Source organism: Stenella coeruleoalba (genome assembly GCF_951394435.1).
Source record: "Stenella coeruleoalba genome assembly, chromosome: 20".
In the NCBI taxonomy this organism is placed as follows: Eukaryota; Metazoa; Chordata; class Mammalia; order Artiodactyla; family Delphinidae; genus Stenella; species Stenella coeruleoalba.
In genome coordinates this window covers 742,993-763,935 of record NC_137166.1, presented here as the reverse complement: position 1 = coordinate 763,935, position 20,943 = coordinate 742,993, and the positions used below count along the sequence as shown (strand labels likewise).

General features: G+C 64.0%; 1 protein-coding gene across 2 annotated transcripts; it reads left to right on the top strand.

Annotated features, from left to right (window-relative positions):
- Window positions 1-834: 834 nt before the first annotated feature.
- On the top strand, window positions 835-20,861 carry CDH15 (cadherin 15). 2 transcript variants are annotated; one of them, XM_079908010.1, is made up of 14 exons: window positions 835-965; window positions 7,514-7,672; window positions 7,818-7,973; window positions 9,159-9,198; window positions 15,131-15,291; window positions 16,017-16,145; window positions 16,557-16,742; window positions 17,684-17,937; window positions 18,575-18,717; window positions 18,877-19,113; window positions 19,322-19,561; window positions 19,679-19,815; window positions 19,925-20,092; window positions 20,313-20,861. In XM_079908010.1, the coding sequence occupies exons 1-14, from the start codon at window positions 924-926 to the stop codon at window positions 20,535-20,537; spliced, it is 2,277 nt and encodes a 758-aa protein (XP_079764136.1). In that variant the 5' UTR covers window positions 835-923; the 3' UTR covers window positions 20,538-20,861. The 2 variants fall into 2 exon arrangements, with proteins under 2 accessions (XP_079764136.1, XP_079764135.1); XM_079908009.1 differs by having other exon boundaries at window positions 9,054-9,198.
- Window positions 20,862-20,943: the final 82 nt, after the last annotated feature.

The window sequence follows — 20,943 nt, the reverse complement described above, 5'->3', positions numbered from 1 at the left end:
TCCCCGCCCGGAAGACGGCTCGAGGTCCGCAGGGCCGCCCCCGCCCTCCCCGCCCTCCCCTGGTTCTGAGCCCAGGCTGCCCAGGAGCGCGGGGGCTTGGAGGGGAGAGAGAGCCTCCCCCTTCCACCAGGTAGTTACCAACCAAGTAACTGCCAACCGAGGAGGAAGGAAGGGGCGGGTAGAGCTGGGCACCGGGCCAGGTCTGTGCCTGTCCTTCCTGTGTGCTAGCCCTGGGGGTCAGCAGTGGACAACCTGCCCTGGGGGGCTCCACCCCTGAGCGGGAGACAGTAAAGGGACACAGCAAATGTGATCCAAGCCCTCAAGGCAGCGAGCGGCTGGCCTTGGGGAGAGCCGGACAGGCAGTCCTGGCGAGGGCATGGCCGGCCAGTGCAAAGGCACTGAGGCAGGAGAGTGCCTGGTGCTCAGAATGAACGAGGGAACCCACCCTAGTCCCCAGCCCCCACCCGCCGCTGCCTTTCTGACAGCCTCCTTCCTGGAGCCCCGCATCCAGCCTGGGACGGTGCCCGACCCCTGCTCCGCCCCCGACACATGCTGTCAGTCACATGTGCTGTCACTCAGCCGCCCCCCCGCCCCCCCGCCCCGCCCATGTGCTGTCACTCAGCCCCCACGCCCCGCCCTACACACTTGCTGTAACTCAGCCGCCCCCACGCCCCGCCCATATGCTGTAACTCGGCCCCCCCACGCCCCGCCCCACACACGTGCTGTCACTCAGCCCCAGGCGCCGTCCCGCCCACGTGCTGTAACTCAGCCCCCACGCCCCGCCCAGCTTCGCCCCCGCACACATTATCACTCCCTCGCCAGGCTCGCCCCGCACACTTGTGCTGTCACTCAGCCGGGTCCTGTCCCAGCAGAAGGCGTCGCTCCCGCCGCCGGACGCTCGGCCCGCTGTCCGCCGCCGGCCCATGGACGCCGCGCTCCTCCTCGCCCTCGGGCTGCTGGCCCAGGTAAGGCACGGGCGCTGCGCGGGGGTCTCTGGCCCCTGCACTGAGCGCCGGCGTCTTAGAGTGGGGCGTCCCGGCCTCGGGGACCGAGAGCCGAGGGTTCTGTGCGGGGCAGCCCTGTCCAGGGGGGAGTGTAACCGCCTCCGCTGGACCGGACGGGGAGCCAAGTTCGGGGACGGCCAGGAGAGCACCCAGAAGGCGGGCCCTCACTCCGGAGGGGCGCCCCTCAGCCCTGCTGGGGTCTGGGAGTGTTCAGTCTCGCGGGAGGCGAGGGAGAGGGGGCGGCAGGAGCACCCCCAGCTGGGAAAGCCTGGAGGCCTGGTCCCTAGGGACCCCTGTGAGCTGGTAGGTGATTCTCCGTAGTCTAGTTGGGTGGAGTCCGAGCCCCCATGTGTCCGGCCGGCAGGGGCAGCTGTGGGCTCTGCCCTCCAGAAGCCCCCTCTCCCTGGGGAGCCCTGGTCTCCCTGGTGGGAGCAGGACGGGCGGCAGGAAACACAGGCCGCCCCACTCGCCACACGGGCACCCCTGGGTGGCTGGGACCGCATCCTTTCGGCCCCTGGCTTCTGGGCAGGTGCTAGGCTGGGGCCAGGAGTGCAGCGTGTGGCCTCAGTGGTCTCCGGGCTTCGGGGGACTGGGCTGAGCTGTGGTCACTGGTGAGGGCCGGGGGCCAGGAGGACGGCCTCAGGCCTCTTACACCTGACAGGTGATGAGCACAGGGCCTGGCCCTGCGCCCACGAATCATCACTCACTGTTACACTTCCAGAGCCATCACGCAGCGCCGGCCGCTGGCGAGCGTCGCCCCTCACTCCCGCGGCGCCCCCGGCTCCGGCTCGGGTTTCAGCCCTTGGCAGCTGACTAGGTGCCGCCAGCCCCCACCCCAGCTACCCACACCCCTGCCTCCGGGCCTTCACTGACCCCATGGAGGCGGTGCTGGCCGCCCCCCACTGCCATGGCCACCTGACCCAGAGGGAGGCCACAGCCACCCTTGCCCGGCACAGCGTGGCTGCCCACGGCCTGTGCCCCTCGGCCCGCTGCTGGGAGCCCACCCGGGGCAGCGGGCTCTCTGCCCCCACCCCAGGGCCTGGATGCCCCCATGCGCTCCAGAAGGCTCCAGGCTGCAACGCCCCCTCCCACGATTCCTGCCCCTGCCCCGCATCAGGCGGCATGTCCTCGGAGGCCCACTCCTGGGTCTGGGGGTGTCATCCTTTGACCGGGCCCCAGGGGGACTCTGCTGCGGGGGAGGGGAGTAGATCCCTCTCAGATGCCTCTCCCCTCCCCCAGGGTCATGCCCAATGCACCCGCTCCCAGACAGCTGGGGACTGCGGGAATTCTGGTGGCGCTGGGAGGCCAGCCAACGGGCCTGGCCACTCATGTTCCCGCACTCCCCGCGGCTCAAATTAGCTCCGGTGTGAGGGGAGCGACTTCGGGATTGGCCAACATGTGTCTGCGTCAGGACCTCGCACGGCCCTCCCCCATCCAGCTCAGCTTTCAGACTTTTGTCCTCTCCTGTCCAGCCACACGGGTCCTGCGGCCGCTTCCCAGACACACCTTCGTCCACCTCCGGGAGCCCCCCGGCAGGGCTGTCTCGGGTGGGCCCCTGGGGTGGGGGCCTGTTGACCAGACTCCGCACAGGCCCGTCATCTGCTTGGTGGCCTTGCACGAGGCTCACCCTTCCCTTGTGTTGCCTGAAATGTCGACCAGGGGGCTTAGCGTGTGTCTTTTCGGAACTGGCCTCTATCGGCCCCTCACCTGTGCCCGTGGTGTCCCCAGTAGCTGGGCCTTCACTGGGACCCCCCTTGCCTGGGGGTGGGGAGCCCAGATGGCAGACCCACGTGCTGCTGGAAGGGGCCCCAAGCCTGCGTCCGGCTCCGCTGAGCCATGTCGCTGCCCGTGCACTCACGTGCGGGGACACCCCTCCAGCATCACTTCCGGGCCTGGGTCCCTCAGATTCCAGGAAGCAGGTGCGAGGCCTGGAGCCCGGGGGAACGTGGGTGGGGTTTGCTTGGGCTAAGGGAGAGGCCCCACAAGCTCCCCAGGCCTGAGCCCCTTCCCCACCCCCGGCTGGAATCCAGGCCGCCCTGTTCCTGGACGGCCTGGCAGGCATCAGGCGCGCCAGGAATGGACCCAGCTGTCCGCCTGGCCCAGAGAGGCCCCTGCGGCTCTCCCCTGAGCCCCCTCCAGCTGTTGCGGGCTTCAGAGGAGGGGCAAGATGGCGAGGCGAAGGGACAGCTGTTTTCTCCAGCCTCCCCGCCACGCCACCCCCGCTGACTGGGGCAGGCACCATGCTCCCGACTGTCCTGCCCACCTTGAGAGGACAGCGCCCCGACCTGGCTTCCCTCCGCGGCCCCGGTTACTGTCACACCGACAGTGTGTTCTGGAGAGGACCATGCGTGTCTGCCGTGGGGCCCGTCCTGTTCCAGGACTTTCCCGTTGCCTCAGGGGGTCTTCACGGCTTGCAAAGCCCCCAGGAGTGTGGCTGCGGCCTCCTCCCAGAGGCCACGTGCTCAGGAGAGCCCCAGAGCCCCTTCCCCAGCCGTGGCAGCCTCCTTGCGTAAGGGTTGCCCGATTGCAGGGAGATGGAAGATGCTACCCTTCAGTCAACCAGGATGCACCCGGGCCTCCTGCCTGCCACTCGCAGGGGCCACCAGAGGCCGTAGCGTCAGGAGCTGAAGGAGGCTCTCCTTGCTGTGCCCCTGGCCGCCCTGGTCACCAGCCTCTCTGTCCAGGGCAGGTGAGCCATCAGCTTTCTTCCCAGGAGACGGGCCGTGCCTCGTAATTCTTTGTTCCGATCCCACCGAGGGCTGGTGGAGAGAAGCAGAGAGCTCTGCGGGCTGCCCCCAGGCGCCCAGGCAGGACAGACCCCTGCAGCGGGCAAGGGCGGCAGGCATTCCCTCCAGGGCTCAGGCACTTGTTCGCTTCTGAACAGTTGATGGTGGGGTGCGTCCACGCGTAGGGCCTCCGAGGTGTGGGGTGGGAGCCAGGGCAGGGCTGTGTGACCCTCGAGTCCCGCCGCTCGGCCCTGCGCCTGCCTTGATTCCCAGATGTTCCCAAGGCTCACCTGGGGGCTCCGGGACCCCCTGGGAGGTCTGACTCAGTAGGCTGGGGGTAAACTGGTGGAATCTGTATTTTTCCTGACCTTGGTTGGTTGTGATGGTGAGTCAAGTCTGGAAGCCCCAGCGGTGGTGAAGTAGCCCAGGCCCCCTGAGGGCAGCGGGCGCCATCTCAGATCCCAGGGGACGGGAGCCGCCCAGAGGCCAGAGGGGCATCGGGAGGAGCTGGCCAGCTGCTCTCGGGCTCAGGGCCTTGCCCACCGTGGCCTGCAGCGACACAGTATCACCCACCCGGGCCCTTGCCTGGGTCTGGGGGGGGTGAGGCCACTCCTGCCCCTGCAGTGGGTTTGTAGGGTGCTCACTGCGCTGCTGGGCCCCACGAGCTCCGAACCAGACGGGGAGCTCTCTCACTCGGCAGCCGTGGGGCTGGGGGCCGGGGCTGGGACCACAGCGAGGGGGCAGCGGCCCGGCGTCTCTAGGGCTTCCAGGCTGTTCTCTCAGGCTCTTGGCTAAGGGAGCGGCGGAGGGTGAGCATGGGGATGCCACCGGGCACCCGCTGGGAGAAGTGGGTCCCTGATGCCCATTGGTTCTGTGTGGTGCGGGGGTGGTGAGGGTGACAGCGTTTGTGAGCGATGTGCACTCGACGTCCACGGCTCTGTGCACGTGGCTTCGTCCCGGCTCCAATGTCCTGGGATTCCCAGGCGGCTCCCAGGCCTTCCCCGGCCACCTGTATCTTCTGGGAAGGGGCTGGCAGGAGGACAAGGGACAAACTGAGAAGCGTCCCGAGAGCCGGAGGTTGGCTGCAGCCCACTCTGGCCACGCCACCTACTGCAGCCTCCGATCTGGGCGAGGGCCCCTGCCAAGGCTCTGCGGCTCCTGCTGACCTCGTGACCTTGGGCCGTGGAGAGTCTGGGGTCCAGGACTCCCAGGCTCCGCCCCGGCCACATGCCCTGTGCCAAGCCGGTGGGCGTCCTGGAGTGTCAGCAAGGCTGCTGGCAGGGCGGGGGCAGCCGTAGGCTCGGTGGGGGGCTGCAGGGCCGGAGGGGCCGGCCCGGGTATGGACAGGGCAGCGTGTCCCCCAGTGCCTCCCCAAGAGCCTGAGGCCCGGGAGCATCTGCAGGCTGTCCCTCACTCCCTGCTGAGGTCAGGGCGGTGCCTCTGTGTCCCTGGGCATCACAGAAATGCTCCTTGCGATGGAGGTTCAGCGCTGGTGGACCTGTGGCTCCCGCCTCTGCTGCTCCCTGAGGGCTGAGAGGGGCTGGGGAGGGGCGGAGGGAGGGGCGGGGAACGGCGAGGTTGGGGGCAAGGGAGCTGCTGCCCCAAGATGCCCAGGAAACAGACGCTATCCCCCCCCGCCCCCCCGAGCCTGTGACAAAGGCCGGCAGGTCTCCGCTTGGCGGGAACACCACGCTGGCCTGTGCTGGGCCGTCTTGGTGAGAAGCCAGCTGCCCGGGAGGCTTGGAGGCAGTGCTGCCATCTGTCGGGCCACGGGGCGCTCGGGGGCCTGGGGAGCCGCCCGGCCCTTTCTCCAAGCTGGGCGTGCCGCTGCCTGGACCCCAGGCCCTGGCATTTCAAGTGCAGTGGCAGGACGAGGTCTGGGCACTGGGGAGGTGGCCCGGGGCCCCCCAGGGAGACTGACTTTAGTTTGGATGTCAGTGCAGTTCTGTCAGCAAAGTGTACAAGGACCCAGGCGGGCAGAACAGGGAGGCCGTGCAGGGGGGCACAGGCCAGAGGTTGCCCGGAAGAGCGGCCTCCTGGCTGAGGGGCCTCTCCTCCCTCCCTTGCCCCCTAAGTCCCCCCACTCACCAGTCACCAAGCCCGCCTTCCCTGAGGCCACCAGCCCAGGCCTGGTCCTTCTACCGACTGCGATGGGGAAAGGGATGGAAACCTCAGCAGAAGTCGGTGGACCGACCGGCCAGGGGCGGGGTCGAGGGGTCGAGGAGGGGAAGGGCCATGGGAGGCAGAGGAAGCCCGCAGCACAGAGATCTGGGGAGGCATCTGGCAGGAGCAGCTCCACTGCATCTCCCGCACTGCCCTGCCTTGGATTTGGAGGGGGGCTGGGCAGGGGGCAGCTGCAAACGCAGGGGGATTTGGGGGGTCATAAGGGCCATGGAAGACGCGTTGCTCACGTTCTCCTATAGCCAAGCCAAGCTGGGTCCCAGTAGCATCCCTGCCCCCGCCCTGGGCCCTGACAGCCCTTATCCAAGTCCAGCCAGGCTCTGTGCCCTCCAAGGGTGCCCCAGCATCGGCCCCACTCATGACTCGGGGAGCACAGAGCGCCCCCAGTGCCTCCACGCCCAGCCGGCCACAGTGCCTGAGCCCACGCTCAGACCAGCCACTGGCCGATCGAGGCGTGGGATGCGAAGACCACGTGTTTAAACCAGGGCTGTTCCAGAAGACTCTGGGTGTTTGTTGGGGCTGCCGCCAGCTCTGCCCTCACCCCGCCAGGTGGCTTTCTTCTCTGGGCCTCAGTTTCCCCGTCTGAGAGGTGGGGGGGGATGAGCTGACAGTGGGTCTGGGGAGGGTTTCGGCACCGCGGGCCGCATTCCTGACTAGCCTTAGTGCTGAGCCCAGAGCTCAGCGGGTGGTGGCAGGGCGGTGGGTGCATATCCCCGGCCCCGCCTGTGGGGTAGCGTCGGGGGACACGGCTGCCCCGCACTGTGTCCTGCCTCTGCAGCCCCACGGGCCCCGAGCGCTGGGCTTCGGGGACGTTGCACACAGGGCCCCCCGTCCCCTGGGCGTGCGGAGCCGGAGACAGCGTCCCGGGTTCCAGGTACTAAAGTGTTGGTTACACGGTCACACCTGGTTCCACGGTTCTGGGGGGGAAACAGCACGGGCTGGGGTTGGGCTCTGGGGGATCAGGGTCCAAAACACTCCAGCTGCCCCGTCCTCCCGCCGGCCCCTCAGCCTCACAGCTGCACACACCCCACCCCGCCGGTCCCTAGAGGCAGAGGCAGCTGCCGCAGGGGGCGGGGAGCTGGGAGCTCAGCTCCGTTTCATTTCCACAAAGCAGCCCTGGGACAGACAGCCCCACCGCCTGCTTCCCAGAGGCGTGTGGAGTGTCCCCCTCCCCAGCCTGGCAGAGGAGACCTGCCGTGTGAACAGCTGCCCTGTGTGGGAGGGGTGGGCGCTCTGGCCCCCAGGTGGCCCCCTCTCTGGGCCTCTGAGGACAAAAGCGCTGCCTGGTCAACCTCGACCAGCCCTCAAGAGTTCACGTCACCAGGAGGCCTGGGGTGGCCGCGTGTCCCCCCACTGCCCCCAGCCCAGCCGCCCTTCCTCTTCAACCCACCTCCCTCCCGGGCCTTGTCACCCATCCCCGGGCTCCTGGGAGCCAGGCTGCCTCCTGTCCCCCTGAGCACCCCATGCCCCCCAAGTCCTGGCACCCGAACCTCCCCGGGCCACACGACAGAGGGCTTGGCAGTCGGGGAGGGGACGTCCCGGCCCTGGTGGGGGAGCTCTGGGCGCTGCTGTGGTGGTGACGGAGGTTTTTCTTTGTTGCAGAGCCTGTGCCTGTCAGTGGGGGTCCCCGGGCTGAGGAGGCCGCATACCCTGTACCCCTGGCACCGGATGCCGGCACCGGGCCGCGTGCGGAGAGCCTGGGTCATCCCTCCCATCAGCGTGTCCGAGAACCACAAGCGCCTGCCCTTCCCCCTGGTGCAGGTGAGGGGCCGCCTGCTTTAGGGCGGGCACTCCCCTGGGGCCGCAGGCTGAGCGACCCCATCCCAGCTGGGGGAGGGACCGAGGGCTGCAGAGAGGGGACACCCCTCCCCTGGAGCACCTCCCCAGCCCATCACCTGTCCCACAGATCAAGTCGGACAGGCAGCAGCTGGGCAGCATCATCTACAGCATCCAGGGGCCCGGCGTGGACGAGGAGCCCCGGGGGATCTTCTCCATAGACAAGTTCACAGGGAAGGTGTCCCTGAATGCCGTGCTGGACCGAGAGAAGACAGACCGCTTCAGGGTGGGCCCCGCCCCGCCCCGCCCCGCCCCGCCCCGCCCCGCCCCATGGGGGTCATGGCCACACCTCCACCCGCAAAACCCAGCATCCTTAACTGGGGGGCAGGGGTGGGATTTGGGACCGGCTGCCCCAGGAAGCAGGTGTTCAGGGTCACAGGCTCATTCGGCAGGTGCGTGAGCGGACTGAACACTGGGTCCTGCCCAGGAGGACTGGGCAGCTGGCCTCAGGGTGGGCGGCAGCCTTCCCAGGAAAGCAACACCAGACACTGGTGTGGCCGGTTCTCCCCTGAGCCTGCTATGTGAGTTGAAGAAGGGGTGCCATGAGGAATCCCACGGAACTGGCCGCCCCTAGCGGCAGCTGCCCCGTGACTGTCAGGGTGGGACGTCGGGGGAGGTGGGACGGGATCTGCCCAATGGAGGCGTTGGGATTGTCAGGTCTGAGAGAAAGGGCCGTGGGGAGGGGGTGAGCGAGGGGCCAAGGAGGGGAGCTTGGAACTCGCCTGAGTCCCCTACAGACAGATGATCCGCCCCCCATCCTGGCCACCCTAAGGTGATGTTCAGACTTGCCCCAGGCAGGGGGCTGCAGCCTTTGCCTTTCCTGTGCCCGGAGTCTCCCTCAGACTTTGAGAACCAGCTCTTGGTTCCCTTACACAGAGAGTTAGAGGGTGTGTTTCCCCTGGAAGTTGTACCAAGTCTGTTCTCCAAAGGGACAGGAGATGGTTGAAGTTACAATTTCACGTGTGGAGCGGAAACTTCAAAAGCAGCCACGACTGTTCACAGAAAAAGGGAGAGAGACCAGGGGCGCCAGGGGAAGAGAGACCAGGGGCGCCAGGGGGAGCGTCGCTGCAGCCACGCTCGAAGCACAGCTGTGGGCTTCCTGGTGGCCCAGGCAAGAGGGGGCGCGTGGTGGCCACCCCGCCTGCTGGGAGAACCCAGGCTCCCCTCGAGGGCAGTCCCACCTGCCCGGCACTGCCCCGTCCCCGTGGCGCTTCTCACCTGTTTCCAGCAGGACACAGAGTGCCCTCGCTGCTGCTCTTGCCCTCGTGGGGGCCGCAGTGCCAGCCCCTGCTCTCTGCTTGACTAGCTCAGGGCCTTTGCTCTGGACCTGGGGGGGTCCACCCTGGAGGAGCCCACGGACCTGGAGATCGTGGTTGTGGACCAGAATGACAACCGGCCTGTCTTCCGGCAGGAGGTGTTCACTGGCCGGGTGCTGGAGGGCGCCGTCCCAGGTGAGCCGAGTGGGTTCCCGGTGGGGGAGGGAGCTTCGCGAAGGGCGCTGGGTAGGTCAGAAGTCCAGGATTTCCCTTCAGCAAGAACTTCAGAGGTCCTTCAGAGAGTCTAAAAACACGTAAACAGTCTCCAGGACGGAGGGAATTTCCACAAGTCGACTCAAGCCTCTTCCCATTGCGATATAAGTGTCAAGCCCCAAATCCTCCAGTTCAGAGAGGATTCCTGGATGGCAGAGCTCCGGTGGTTTCCGTTGCTCTCCCCTCCCCCTCCTCCCCCCTCCTCCTGCTAAAAAGAGGTGACGTTCACATAACATAAAATTAACCATTTTGGAACGAGCTTTTCAGTGGCAGTTAGCACATTCACAGTATCGTGCAACCAACACCTCTGTCTCCTTCATCCCCCGAGAGGCGACCCCCCTGCCCGTTATCAGTCGATGCCTCTCTCCGCTTACTAATTCTACACTGAGTGCAGAAACCGCTGACCCTCTGTCCCTTCTGCGTCCTCACAGGGCAGACTCGCTGGCCTGATTCTGTTCCAGGCAGAATAGACATTCCAGACAGTGATCTGCTCCTTCCCTCCCCACCGGGTCCCCGGGGCTCTGGTCAGATCCCAGGCTGGTTGCAGACCGGAGGCCTTCAGAGCACACCAGGGACTCAGTGTAACTTCAAAGTCAGGGGTTAGCACTAACACAGTGTAACATCTCACCTGCATACCTGTTCCGCTTCAGCGGCCCAGGGAAGCCTTTTAGAGCAAAGGCGGTCCTGCCTCTGTCCACAGTCCCTGCCGTCTGTCTGAGCCTTGTCTGCTCCTGCATGCCGTCCACCTTTTCCTTTAAGGCGGTCCTGCCTCTGTCCACAGTCCCTGCCGCCTGTCTGAGCCTTGTCTGCTCCTGCATGCCGTCCACCTTTTCCTTTAGGGCCTTTTGCACGCGGAGGGTGGCTGCTTCAGTTCTGTCAGATAAAAGCCCAAGTGTCTGGTTGGCCGTACATCTGGTTCTATTGGCTGTTTAATCACTAGGGTGGAATTTTCCCCTCTTTCCCTGTGTGTAAGAGCACAGCAGAGGTGGGTGGGGGCCAGCCCACGGTGGGGAGAGGAGACGGGCCTGGCCTCTGCCGCTGCTTGAGCTCAGATCCCGGGGGCCTCTCTGCGTTCCCGCCACGGCAGCGCAGCCCTGCATGCAGAGGGGCCCCTAGCGGGGTGACAGCCCCTGAGCCCCAGGGGTGGGGCTGCTTCAGGGTCCCTGCTCCTCCCCCAAAGGCAGAGCGCCGTCCCTCCAGCCCAGCAGCCCCACACTCACCCTGTGACTGTGGACCACCGATGGCCTTCCCCACACCTGGGCCGCCCTGTGGCCTGAGCCGAGCGGCCCTCCCGGGTCTCCTCCCACCCCGCCTTCCCTGGGAGCAGTCAGTGGGCGCGTGGGAGAGGGCACAGGCCCCCATATGGGCACCCAGGGACCACCAGCAGCTGTGCCAGTCTCGGCCCCTCTTCCTGCTTCTGTGGGGTCGCTGCACCTGCCCCACCAGGGGAGCCCCAGCGTGTGCACCTCCTGGGGGGGTCACAGCCTGGACTCGGGGGTGTCAGGCCGCCTGTGCGTCACCATCTGACGGGCTCACACAGGTGTGATCTTCCCCTCCGTTCTCGTCGTGGTGGCAGGACTGAGGCCCCCGCCTGCTCACGCCCCCTCACTGGGGACGGGTCCTCAGCCGCCAGGAGCTCACGACACTGACTTCTGTTCTGCCAAATTTTATTGTGGCAAAATACATACAACAAGGTTTAGCATCTTAACCATTTTTAAGTGTCCGGGTCGGTGGTTTTAGGCCCGTTCACATCGCTGTGCAACCACCACCGGCGTCCGTAGAATTTTCTCATTTTCCCAGACTGGAACTCTGGCCCCGTTAAACGCTAACTCCCCATTTCCCCCTCCAGTGCCTGTCTGCTTTTCGTCTCTATGATTTGTCTGCGCGTGAGTGGAATCGTACGGTACTTGTCCTCCTGTGTCTGGCTGATTTCACTGGCCATCCTGTCCTCAGGGCTCGTCAGTGTGGTAGCCCATGTCAGAATCACCTTCCTTTTCAAGGCTGAATAATACTCTACTGGATGTTTATACCACATTTTGTTTATCTGTTTATTCTTCAGTGGACCCTTGGATTGCTTTTTAGCTGTTGTGAATAGTGCCGCAGTGAACGTGGGTGTCCAAATATGTCTTTGAGACCCTGCTTTCAGTTCCTTTGGGTATGTACCCAGAAGTGGGGCTGGTAGATCAAATGGTAGTTCTATTTTTAATTGTTTTAAATAAATTTATTTATTTTTGGCTGTGTTGGGTCTTCGTTGCTGCGAGCGGGCTTTCTCTAGTTGTGGTGAGCGGGGGCTACTCTTCGTTGTAGTGCGTGGGCTTCTCATTGCGGTGGCTTCTCTTGTTGTGGAGTGTGGACTCTAGGTGTGCGGGCTTCAGTACTTGTGGCTCGTGGGCTCAGTAGTTGTGGCGCACAGGTTTAGTTGCTCTGTGGCATGTGGGATCTTCCCGGACCGGGGCACGAACCCGTGTCCCCTGCATCGGCAGGCGGACTCCCAACCACTGCGCCACCAGGGAAGCCGTATTTTTAATTTTTTGAGGATCCTCCATGGTGTTTTCCACAGTGGCCGCACCATTTTCCATCCCCACCAACAGTGTAGGAGGGTCCCAGTTTCTCCACATCGTCACCAGCGCCTGTTGCTTTTTGTTTTGTTTTTTTCTGTTGCTGTTAGCAGCCATCCTAATGGGTGTGAGGGGCTGTCTCGTGCTTCTCATCTGCATTTCCCTAATGATTAGTCATGTTGAGCGTTTGTTCACGTGCATATTGACCATTTGTGTATCTTCTTTGGAGAAAGGCCTGTTCAAGTCCCTTTGCCCATTTTTGAATTGAGTTGCTTGTTGGTTTTTTTTTCTGGTTGAGTTTTACGGGTTCTCTGTATATCCTGGATATTAATCTCTTATCAGATATATGATTTGCAAATATTTTCTCCTATTTCGTGGGTTGTCTTTTTACTGTGTCGATAGTGTCTTTTGATGCATTTTTAAATGTTCGTGAAGTCCGGTTTGTCTATTTTTGTTGTTGTTGCCTGTGCCTTTGGTGTCATATCCAAGAAATCATTGCCTTCGTGACATTACCAGTGTCCTATGTTTTCTTCTGAGAGTTTTAGTTTTACGTTGTACACTTAGGTCTGATCCATTTTGAGTTGACTTTTGCATATGCTGTTAAGTAATTACGGGTCCAGCTCCATCCTTCCGCCTGTGGATGTCTTTCCCGGCACCATTTGCTGAGGAGACCGCCCTCTCCACGCTGAATGGTCCTGGCGTCCTGTGTGAAATCACCTGCCCGTGGATGTGAGGTTTATCCTGGGCTCTCTATTCGGTTCCATCGGTCTCTGAGTCTGTCTTGAGGGCAGGTGCACACTCATTACTTTTGCAGAAAGTTTTGAAAACAGGAAGTGTGTCCCCCGGCTTTGTTCTTTTCCACGATGGTTTAGGCTATTCAGGGTCCCTTGAGATCTTATAGGAATTTTAGAATGAGTTTTGTATTTATGTAAAGAAACTGTCCTTAAGATTTTGGTAGGGATCGCACTGCATCTGTAGGTCGCTCTGGGTGGTAGTGACGTCTTAGCAACAAGTCTTCTGTCTGTCCGTTTATTTGTGTTTTCTCAGTTTCTTTCACTGATCTTTTGTAGTTTTCATTGCGAAAGCTTTCACCTCCTTGCCCACGACACTGACATCCTGAGGCATTTAGGCGGTTGTTGTGATGATTGTCTCTGCGTGAGTCTGCGTGGCTGGAGCCCCTCAGGAGGCGTGCACATCCCGTTCCTGGAGATGCCGATTTGGGTGTGTAGTTCAGGGGGTGTCCGCCAAGCTTCTTCGCTCTGGCTTTTCTCCTTTCCCCTTTGTAATTAATAGGTGTCTTGTGGGAGACCCTTTGAGACTGTGCAGGTGTCCTGCTGCCCCTCCAGCTGCCGCCCAGCCGTTAGCATCTCTGGCGGCTCTTGCCTGCGTCAGCTGTTGTTTCTTCATTGTTTCTTCTTGGTCATCACTTGGCTCTCTATTGTATGATAGGACTTCAGTACCCCTGTATATGAAATTGATCAAAGGCCAGACAAGAAATTCAGGCAAGGCTTTATGGGGGCCCCCGCTGCAGCGGTGGGGAGTGGTTCCCTTGCTAGCTTGCTCCCTGAGGGGGGGCGAGCTTGTTCCTTATATGGGGTGTGTCCAGGGGTCAGGGGTGTGTCCGGGGGGTCAGGCCGCGGAGGGGTGGCTTAGGGGGTTTGCCGTAAACAGAAAACTCATTCTAAAATTCCTATAAGATCTCAAGGAACCCTGAATAGCCAAAACCATCCTGGAAAAGAACAAAGCTGGGGGACACACTTCCTGATTTCAAAACTTTCTGCAAAGGTACAGTAATCAGTGTGCACCTGCCTTCAAGACAGACACACAGACCATAGACCGATGGAACTGAATAGAGAGCCCAGGAATAAACCTCACATCACGGGCAGGTGACTTTACACAGGACGCCAGGACCATTCAACGTGGAGAGGGCGGTCTCCTCAGCAAACGGTGCCGGGAAAGACACCACCTTAGGTGGTGGTGTGTGCGCGGGGCGCGCACAGGTACCCTGCTTCTGCTCCCGGCCGGTGTTTGCTCTTCAGAAGTGGCCGTTGGGCTTTTTAGTCTCTTTGTATGTCGTCCAGCATTTGCTCGAACTGCCATGTACATAGTTATTTTTAGTCCCTTGTAGTTTCTCTGTATTCTGTGGCTCGAGGAGACCTGTGTCCAGGCGCAAGCCCTGCAGCAAAGGGTCCCGGGTCCCAGCCTGTCTCGTATGTGTTTTGTTCACACGGATGTGTCTGGATTTGTGGATTCTTGCTTCACTCAGTGGCTTGTGCTGCTTTGCACCGTTGTTTTGAAGCTCAAATCCTGGCTGATCAGAAGCTCATCAAACCGGCCCAGGCCCCTTCAGCAGCCGGGGCCGGGAAGTAAGCTCACGTACTTACAGACGTGCGTGTGTGCACGCACTGTCACGGCTGCGTTAACACGGCTCTGTGCCCTCATCACAGGTCGCGAGTCCTCTCTGGCACCTCCACTTCCGATCCAGCTCTGCAGGGTTCCTTTTGGGGCCTCTTCTCTGTTGGCGAGAAGCTGGGCTCCAGTCACCCCAGGAGTTTGCGCACTTGCTCAGTCACAGAGAGCCCGACCGGTGCCTTTGGAAGCGCGTGTCTGCATCCCGGTGGCAGGGTGCCTATTCTAAACATTGTTTTTGGCTTTAGCCTGGGGTCCAGCATCATGCCAGGAGTTACCTGCTAAGGTAGCTTCCCACCTTCTAAGGCTGGGTCAGTGGCCGGGTCACTACCGTTCATCAGACACCAGCATGACACTCAGCTGACCCGTCAGGGCCCAGGAGGGGCTGGGATGAGCCCAGTCACAGGTGAGGGGGGGCTAGCTCCTCGGGTGGCCCGAGGCTGGTCCACCTCACCGGGATAACTTTGAGTACACCTGATCTGGGCCGGTGTGGGGAGGGGTGGTCAGACCTGAATTGCTCCAGAGAACAGGTGGGCACAGGTGCTGGGGCACCTCCAGGACCCCTGCAGAGGCCCTTCTCTCCTGAGATCCAGGGCCTGGTTTGCCCCAGAGCGCAGGTGCGGCCCTGGGCGCTGCCTCGCCCCGCCTGGGGCTGGTTCCCCAGCGGGCTCGCCTGGTCTGTCTCAGGGTCCCGTAGGAGACAGGTGTCAGCAGTGTGTATCGGACACCCGACCTCATCCCCACAAGCGACGCAAGCCAGGACGCCGGGATGCTTGCACGTTCAAGGCTGATCGGGGGCCTGGACCCGGTGCGGCGGGCCGCGGGGGAGCGGGCAGCGCGCCCTGGCAACCATGGGTGTCACCCCCACATGTCCCCTCCCTTCCCAGGAACCTACGTGACCAGGGCTGAGGCCACGGATGCGGACGACCCGGAGACGGACAATGCGGCCCTGCGATACTCCATTCTGGAGCAGGGCGGCCCTCAGCTCTTCAGCATTGACCCGCACACGGGGGAGATCCGCACGGTTCAAGTGGGCCTGGACCGCGAGGTGAGGCCATGCAGCTGCACCCTGACAGCTGAGGCAGGGCAGCCCCCCAGACGAGCGGTCCAAGTGCCGCGGACACTGTCCGTGGCCCTGGGCTCCGGCAGACCTGCCCCGCGGGTAGTTGTGTGGTTCGGTCCAGAGATGGTGTGAGGGGCCCTTAGCGTGTTTTTCTGCCGGAGACCTCCCCCACCCTGTTGCCTGCAGAGCAGTAGGGCTCCTCGGCCTGGGATGGGCCCACAGCGACCACGCATGCTGCAGAGAAACAGTCGCCCTCCAGCCGGCCGTGCCCACTCTTCCCCTGTGGGGCCCCTGCGGCCCCTGGCTGCCGGGCTTCTGTGTGGCATTGGCACCTCACCTCCAGGAAGCCCTCCTTGGTTTCCCCAGGGCCACTCACTGCGTTAGTTGATCTCTGTCCCCTCTCTCGGCAGCCGCACCTGGCTCCCCAGGGCAGGGACCCCACACCCCAGTGCAGCAGGTGCCCCGTGAGTGCTCATCCGGCTCGGCAACCGTCCTCTTGCCCACTCACAGGCTGGGGCAGAGTCTGGGGTCGACAGTGGTGCCGTCGGACCCGGAGAGGCTCGGCAGCCTGTTGCCCCAGAGCTTGGGAGCAGGGCAGATGCCGGAGCCTCCTGGGGTCTGCCGGCCCTGCCCCCAGGCCCTAAGGTGGCTGACCAGCCCCGCCCTGCGCGCCACCTGGGTCTCCTGACCCCATGTCACTGTGCTCCTAGGCGGTCGCCGTGTACAACCTGACCCTGCAGGTGGCGGACATGTTTGGAGACGGCCTCACCGCCACTGCCTTGGCCGTCATCACCCTGGAGGATGTCAACGACAACGCCCCCGAGTTCACCAGGGCTCAGGTGCTGCCGCCGTCCTCACCTCCACCGACCGCTGCTCAGGGCTGACCTCCCCCCGATCCTGGGGCTTCTGGTGGGTGGGAGGCTCGGTGCTCCACAGAGGAGGCATCCTGTGTGGACCGTGCAGGATACCCTGCCAGAGGCCAGCATCGGGGGGGGGGGCTGTGAGCATGTCAGGAGCTAGAGGGCCGTGGGGGGAAGCCACGAAGACCCTGGGGTGGGACCTGTCCCCAAGCCTTCCTGGGTGGGAGCGAGCGGCAGCCCTGCCCTCTGGGGAGGATGTGCCCAGCACATGGCCGAGACTGGGAAGGGGCTCCTGGTGCCCTGGACTCCTCGTGGGTGGGCAGTGGGAGGGTGACCCCGCAGGGGACCGTCCCCGGCCCGCCCGTGGGTAACGGGGCCGAGTTCCCACAGTTCTTCCTGGAGGCCACAGAGGCCGTCAGCGGAGTGGACGTGGGGCGGCTGGAGGTAGAGGACCGGGACCTGCCCGGCTCCCCCAACTGGGTGGCCAGGTTCACCATCCTGGAGGGCGACCCTGACGGGCAGTTCGCCATCCGCACCGACCCCAGGACCAACGAGGGTGTGCTGTCTGTGGTGAAGGTGAGCTGAGGAGGGTGCCTCTCCTCACACCCTGGGACCCCGTTGGGACCCTCTGTGCATCCTTAGGAAGGGAGCGAAGGGGACCAAGAACGCTAGGACTGTGGGCTCGGGCCACGCTGACCACAGGGGGACAGGGCTGGAAGGAGGGGGCAAGCCCACGTTACTCCCAGTGTCTTGCCACTTGAAGTACATGATCAACACGCACAAATACAGACCTCACATGTTGGCCAAACTGAGACCAGAGACAAACCCAGCAGGACATACGTGTGCACACATACGTGTGCACGCACACAGGTGCACGCACACACCTGAGCATACACACACGTGCACACACGTGCATAGAGATGCAGATGAGCTGTCAACACAGGAAGAGCCTTATTGCCAGCGACTGGCTCACGCCGGCCGTCGTGCAGGCGGCTGGCAAGTCCGGAGTCTGCGGGGCTGCGACAGGCTGCAGAGTCAGGAGCTGAGGCTGCATCTGGAGGTGGGAGCCCTTCTTCCCCAGGGCGGCCTCAGGTCTGCTCTCAGAGACTCTCACCCACAGATGAGACCCACCCAGGTTCTCCAGGACCATCTTCTTTATTTAAAGTCAGCTGATTGGACAGGTCAGTTCAACCATGTCCACCAAATACCCTCTTAGCAAGACCCAGGCGAGTGTCTGCTTGGGGCACCGAGGAGGACGCCCGGCCAGGGGACGGGAAACTGGCCTCACAACACCCAGCAAATACATTTGCGTGATGAGTAGCCGTCATTTTGGCATTATTTTTTGTGCCTTTTTGTCCTGCATGATTTTTGTTTTTCCGAGGCTAAAAAGCAGAAGGAAAGAAGGGGCTCTGAGGACAGAGCAGAAGAGGCCTCTCCGGCCGCAGCTGCCTCAGGCTTCCCTGAATGGGGGGAGGGGGCCGGAGTCCTGACGGGCGGCCGCCCCGCTTCCCCTGCAGCCGCTGGACTACGAGAGTCGGGAGCACTACGACCTCAAAGTGGCGGCGCAGAACGAGGCTCCCCTGCAGGCGGCGGCCCCCAGGGCCGAGCGGGGCCAGGCCAGGGTCAGCGTGCAGGTGCGGGATGTCAACGAGGCGCCCGTGTTCCAGCAGAACCCACTGCGGACCAGCCTGGCCGAGGGGGCGGCCCCAGGAACCCCCGTGGCCACCTTCTCTGCCCGAGACCCTGACACACAGCAGCCGCAGAGGCTCAGGTGGGGGCCCCGGGGTGAGCAGGGGGAACTCACAGCCCCAGTCCACCTCCCAGCCAGGGTAGCAGCACAGCTAAGGGTACTGGGCCCTGTGCCCTGAGGGTTCCCATTAGGGCCCTGGTCGGAGGGCAGAGGGCTCATCTGTGTGCGTCACCGAGAGCCCGTGCGTGCGTGCGTGCGCGTGCGTGTTCACGTGACCTCGTCCTGTAGGCAGGACTGGGCTGCGTCTGGCGCACGCTGACACGGCCCGTCTGTGTTGGCCAGCCTCCGAGTGTCCGGCCCTAGCCTCCGAGTGTCCGGCCCTGTCCGTTCCAGGGAGCCGTTACTCCACTAGGACTGGCTGTTGCTGTCTTGGATTTCACCCCCTGCCCTGGCCCTATGTACCCTTGTCTGTCAACATGGTGCCCACCGTTGAATCCTAGCTGTCACTCAGTGGCCACGGGGCCCTGGGCAGCTCACCTGCCCTCCTCGAGCCTCAGTTTTTTCATCTGTTCATTGGGATGGAAAATACCAGCTTAGGGCTGTGGAAGGACTATCCTTAAAGGCCTGCGTATGTGTGCGTGTGTGCACGTCTACACGTGACCACACCTCCGGGGGTCCGGCTCAGGCTCAGGGCCCCTCCTCCCCTCCTCGCCAACAGCTACTCCAAGGACTATGACCCTGAAGACTGGCTGCAAGTGGACGGGGCCACTGGCCGGGTCCAGACCCAGCGCGTGCTCAGCCCCGCATCCCCCTTCCTCAAGGACGGCTGGTACAGGGCCATCATCCTGGCCCGAGATGATGGTGAGCGTGGAGCTCGGCCTGGGTTCCAGGGCTCCCTGACCCTGGCTGGGGCCCCTGCTGCTGCCCAAGGGCTGAGAGCGGGCGCTCCACCGAGCAGACTTAAGGGGTGGGTGGGGGCTCTGCAGGGGCAAGGGCCCACCAGGCCTCTCCTGCTTGCAGCCTCCCCACCCAGCACGGCCACAGGGACCCTGTCTGTTGAGATCCTGGAGGTCAACGACCACGCCCCTGAACTGTCCCCGCCGTGGGGCAGCCTGTGCAGCACACCAGAGCAGGGCTCCGGTCTTCTCTTGGGGGCCACGGATGAGGACCTGCCCCCCCACGGGGCCCCCTTCCACTTCCAGCTGAGCCCCAGGCTCCCAGAGCTGGCCCGGAACTGGAGCCTCAGCCAGGTTAACGGTGAGCTCGCCCCACGCCCCTGGGGGTCCAGAGCCTGGGGCAGGTCCCCACTGGTTCCCACCTCAGTGCGCTGCATTCTCGGGCCCGCAGGAATCAGTTATCACACACACGGGACAGGTGGGGAACCCAGGCCGGCTGCCGCCGGAAGCACAGGCGCAGAGGGGCGTGGCCGCCCCCTGCCCCTGCTGACCGCCGGCACCCCCTGCAGTGAGCCACGCGCGCCTGCGGCCCAGGCTCCAGGTCCAGGAGGGGCTGCACCGCCTGAGCCTGCTGCTCCGGGACTCGGGACAGCCGCCCCAGCAGCGCGAGCAGCCCCTGAACGTGACCGTGTGCCGCTGCGGCCTGGACGGCGCCTGCCTGCCGGGGGCCGCCACGCTGCGGGCGGGTGGCGCGGGCATCAGCCTGGGCGCCCTGGCCATCGTGCTGGCCAGTGTCATCCTGCTGCTCTGTGAGTGCCCGCGCCCGCAGATCCCTGCCCCGCCCCGCGCCGCCTGGCAGCCCCGCCCTGCCCGCCTTGCCCCGCCCCCACCCCACACCGACCTCCGCTGCCCCCCCCCACCCCCAGTGCTCGCCCTGCTGGTGGCCCTCCTGGTGCGGTGCCGGCAGCAGTCGTGTGACAAGAGGCTTTTGCACGGGCTGCAGGACGACCTTCGGGACAACATCCTCAACTACGACGAGCAGGGGGGCGGGGAGGAGGACCAGGTGAGGGGGCCGGGGTGGCTTACAAGTGCTGGGGGGTCTCCCCAGGGGCCCCAGCTGGCCAGCCGCCTCCCGACCCTCACCCCCACGCGCTCTGTCCGTCCCTTCTCAGGATGCCTATGACATGGACCAGCTGCGCCACCCGGCAGAGCTGGCGGCCCTGGGCGCCCCGCTGGGACGGCCTTCTCTGCGCAGAGACGCCCCGTTCGGCCGATCGCACCCCCAGGCCCCCCGCGTGCTGCCCACCAGCCCCTCTGACATCGCTGACTTCATCAACGAGGTGGGTGCCCCAGGGGCGCCCTGCACCCCGTTCCCCCACCCCACGAGCCTGAGGCATCGCTCTGGGGCTGGACAGGGGTGGTGGTTCTTGCCGAGGGAGGAGAATCGCCCAGAGAGAACCTTGCCCCCAACCCGGCTCCTGGGGCCAGGCCTTGGCCGAGCTGGTGGCGGAGGGCGCTTGGCCGGCGCGTGCTGGTCCTGAGCCCCAGGCCTCTCCACAGGGCTTAGAGGCCGTGGACAGCGACCCCGCCGTCCCTCCCTACGACACGGCTCTCATCTATGACTACGAGGGGGACGGGTCCGTGGCAGGCACGCTGAGCTCCATCCTGTCCAGCCTGGGTGATGAGGACGCAGACTACAGCTGCCTCTGGGACTGGGGGCCCCGCTTTGCCCGGCTGGCCGACTTGTACGGGCCCCGTGAGGGCACCAGGGAAGAGGCTTTCTGATGGGGACCTGCACCCACCCTGCTGAGGGCACGGCCTCCCGGACACAGGGCAGACCACAGGCGCTTGAGCGGACACGCCGGACTCGGCTGTGTGTCGAGATGGACAGAGGGCCCTGCGCCCCACCCTGCCCCGTCTCAGCCAGGGGAAGTCAGGGCCCAAAGCCTAGAGTGGAGTGGCCAGAAGGAGGCGCCCCTCCTGCCCCGTCAGTTGCCTCCAATGGGGTCAGAGGCCCCATTCCCAGCTCTGCTTCCCACCCACGCTGATCTCATCTCTGTATGAAAGGAAGCAGCTCTCGGGCAAACATGAATTAAAAACGTGCTCATCTCTCCAACGCACGGTTGGCACGGCGACTTGCAGGGCCTTTCTGCACCTCAGCCTCACCAGAGCCGCAGCAGTGGGCTGGCCC

Excerpts from the sequence above, each read along its gene's own strand:
- CDH15 (XM_079908009.1), top strand. The coding sequence starts at position 924 with ATGGACGCCGCGCTCCTCCTCGCCCTCGGGCTGCTGGCCCAG. Across the intron at positions 7,974-9,053 it reads AGAAGACAGACCGCTTCAGG|CTCAGGGCCTTTGCTCTGGA; the intron begins GTGGGCCCCGCC and ends CTGCTTGACTAG. Across the intron at positions 19,816-19,924 it reads GGGGCGGGGAGGAGGACCAG|GATGCCTATGACATGGACCA; the intron begins GTGAGGGGGCCG and ends GTCCCTTCTCAG.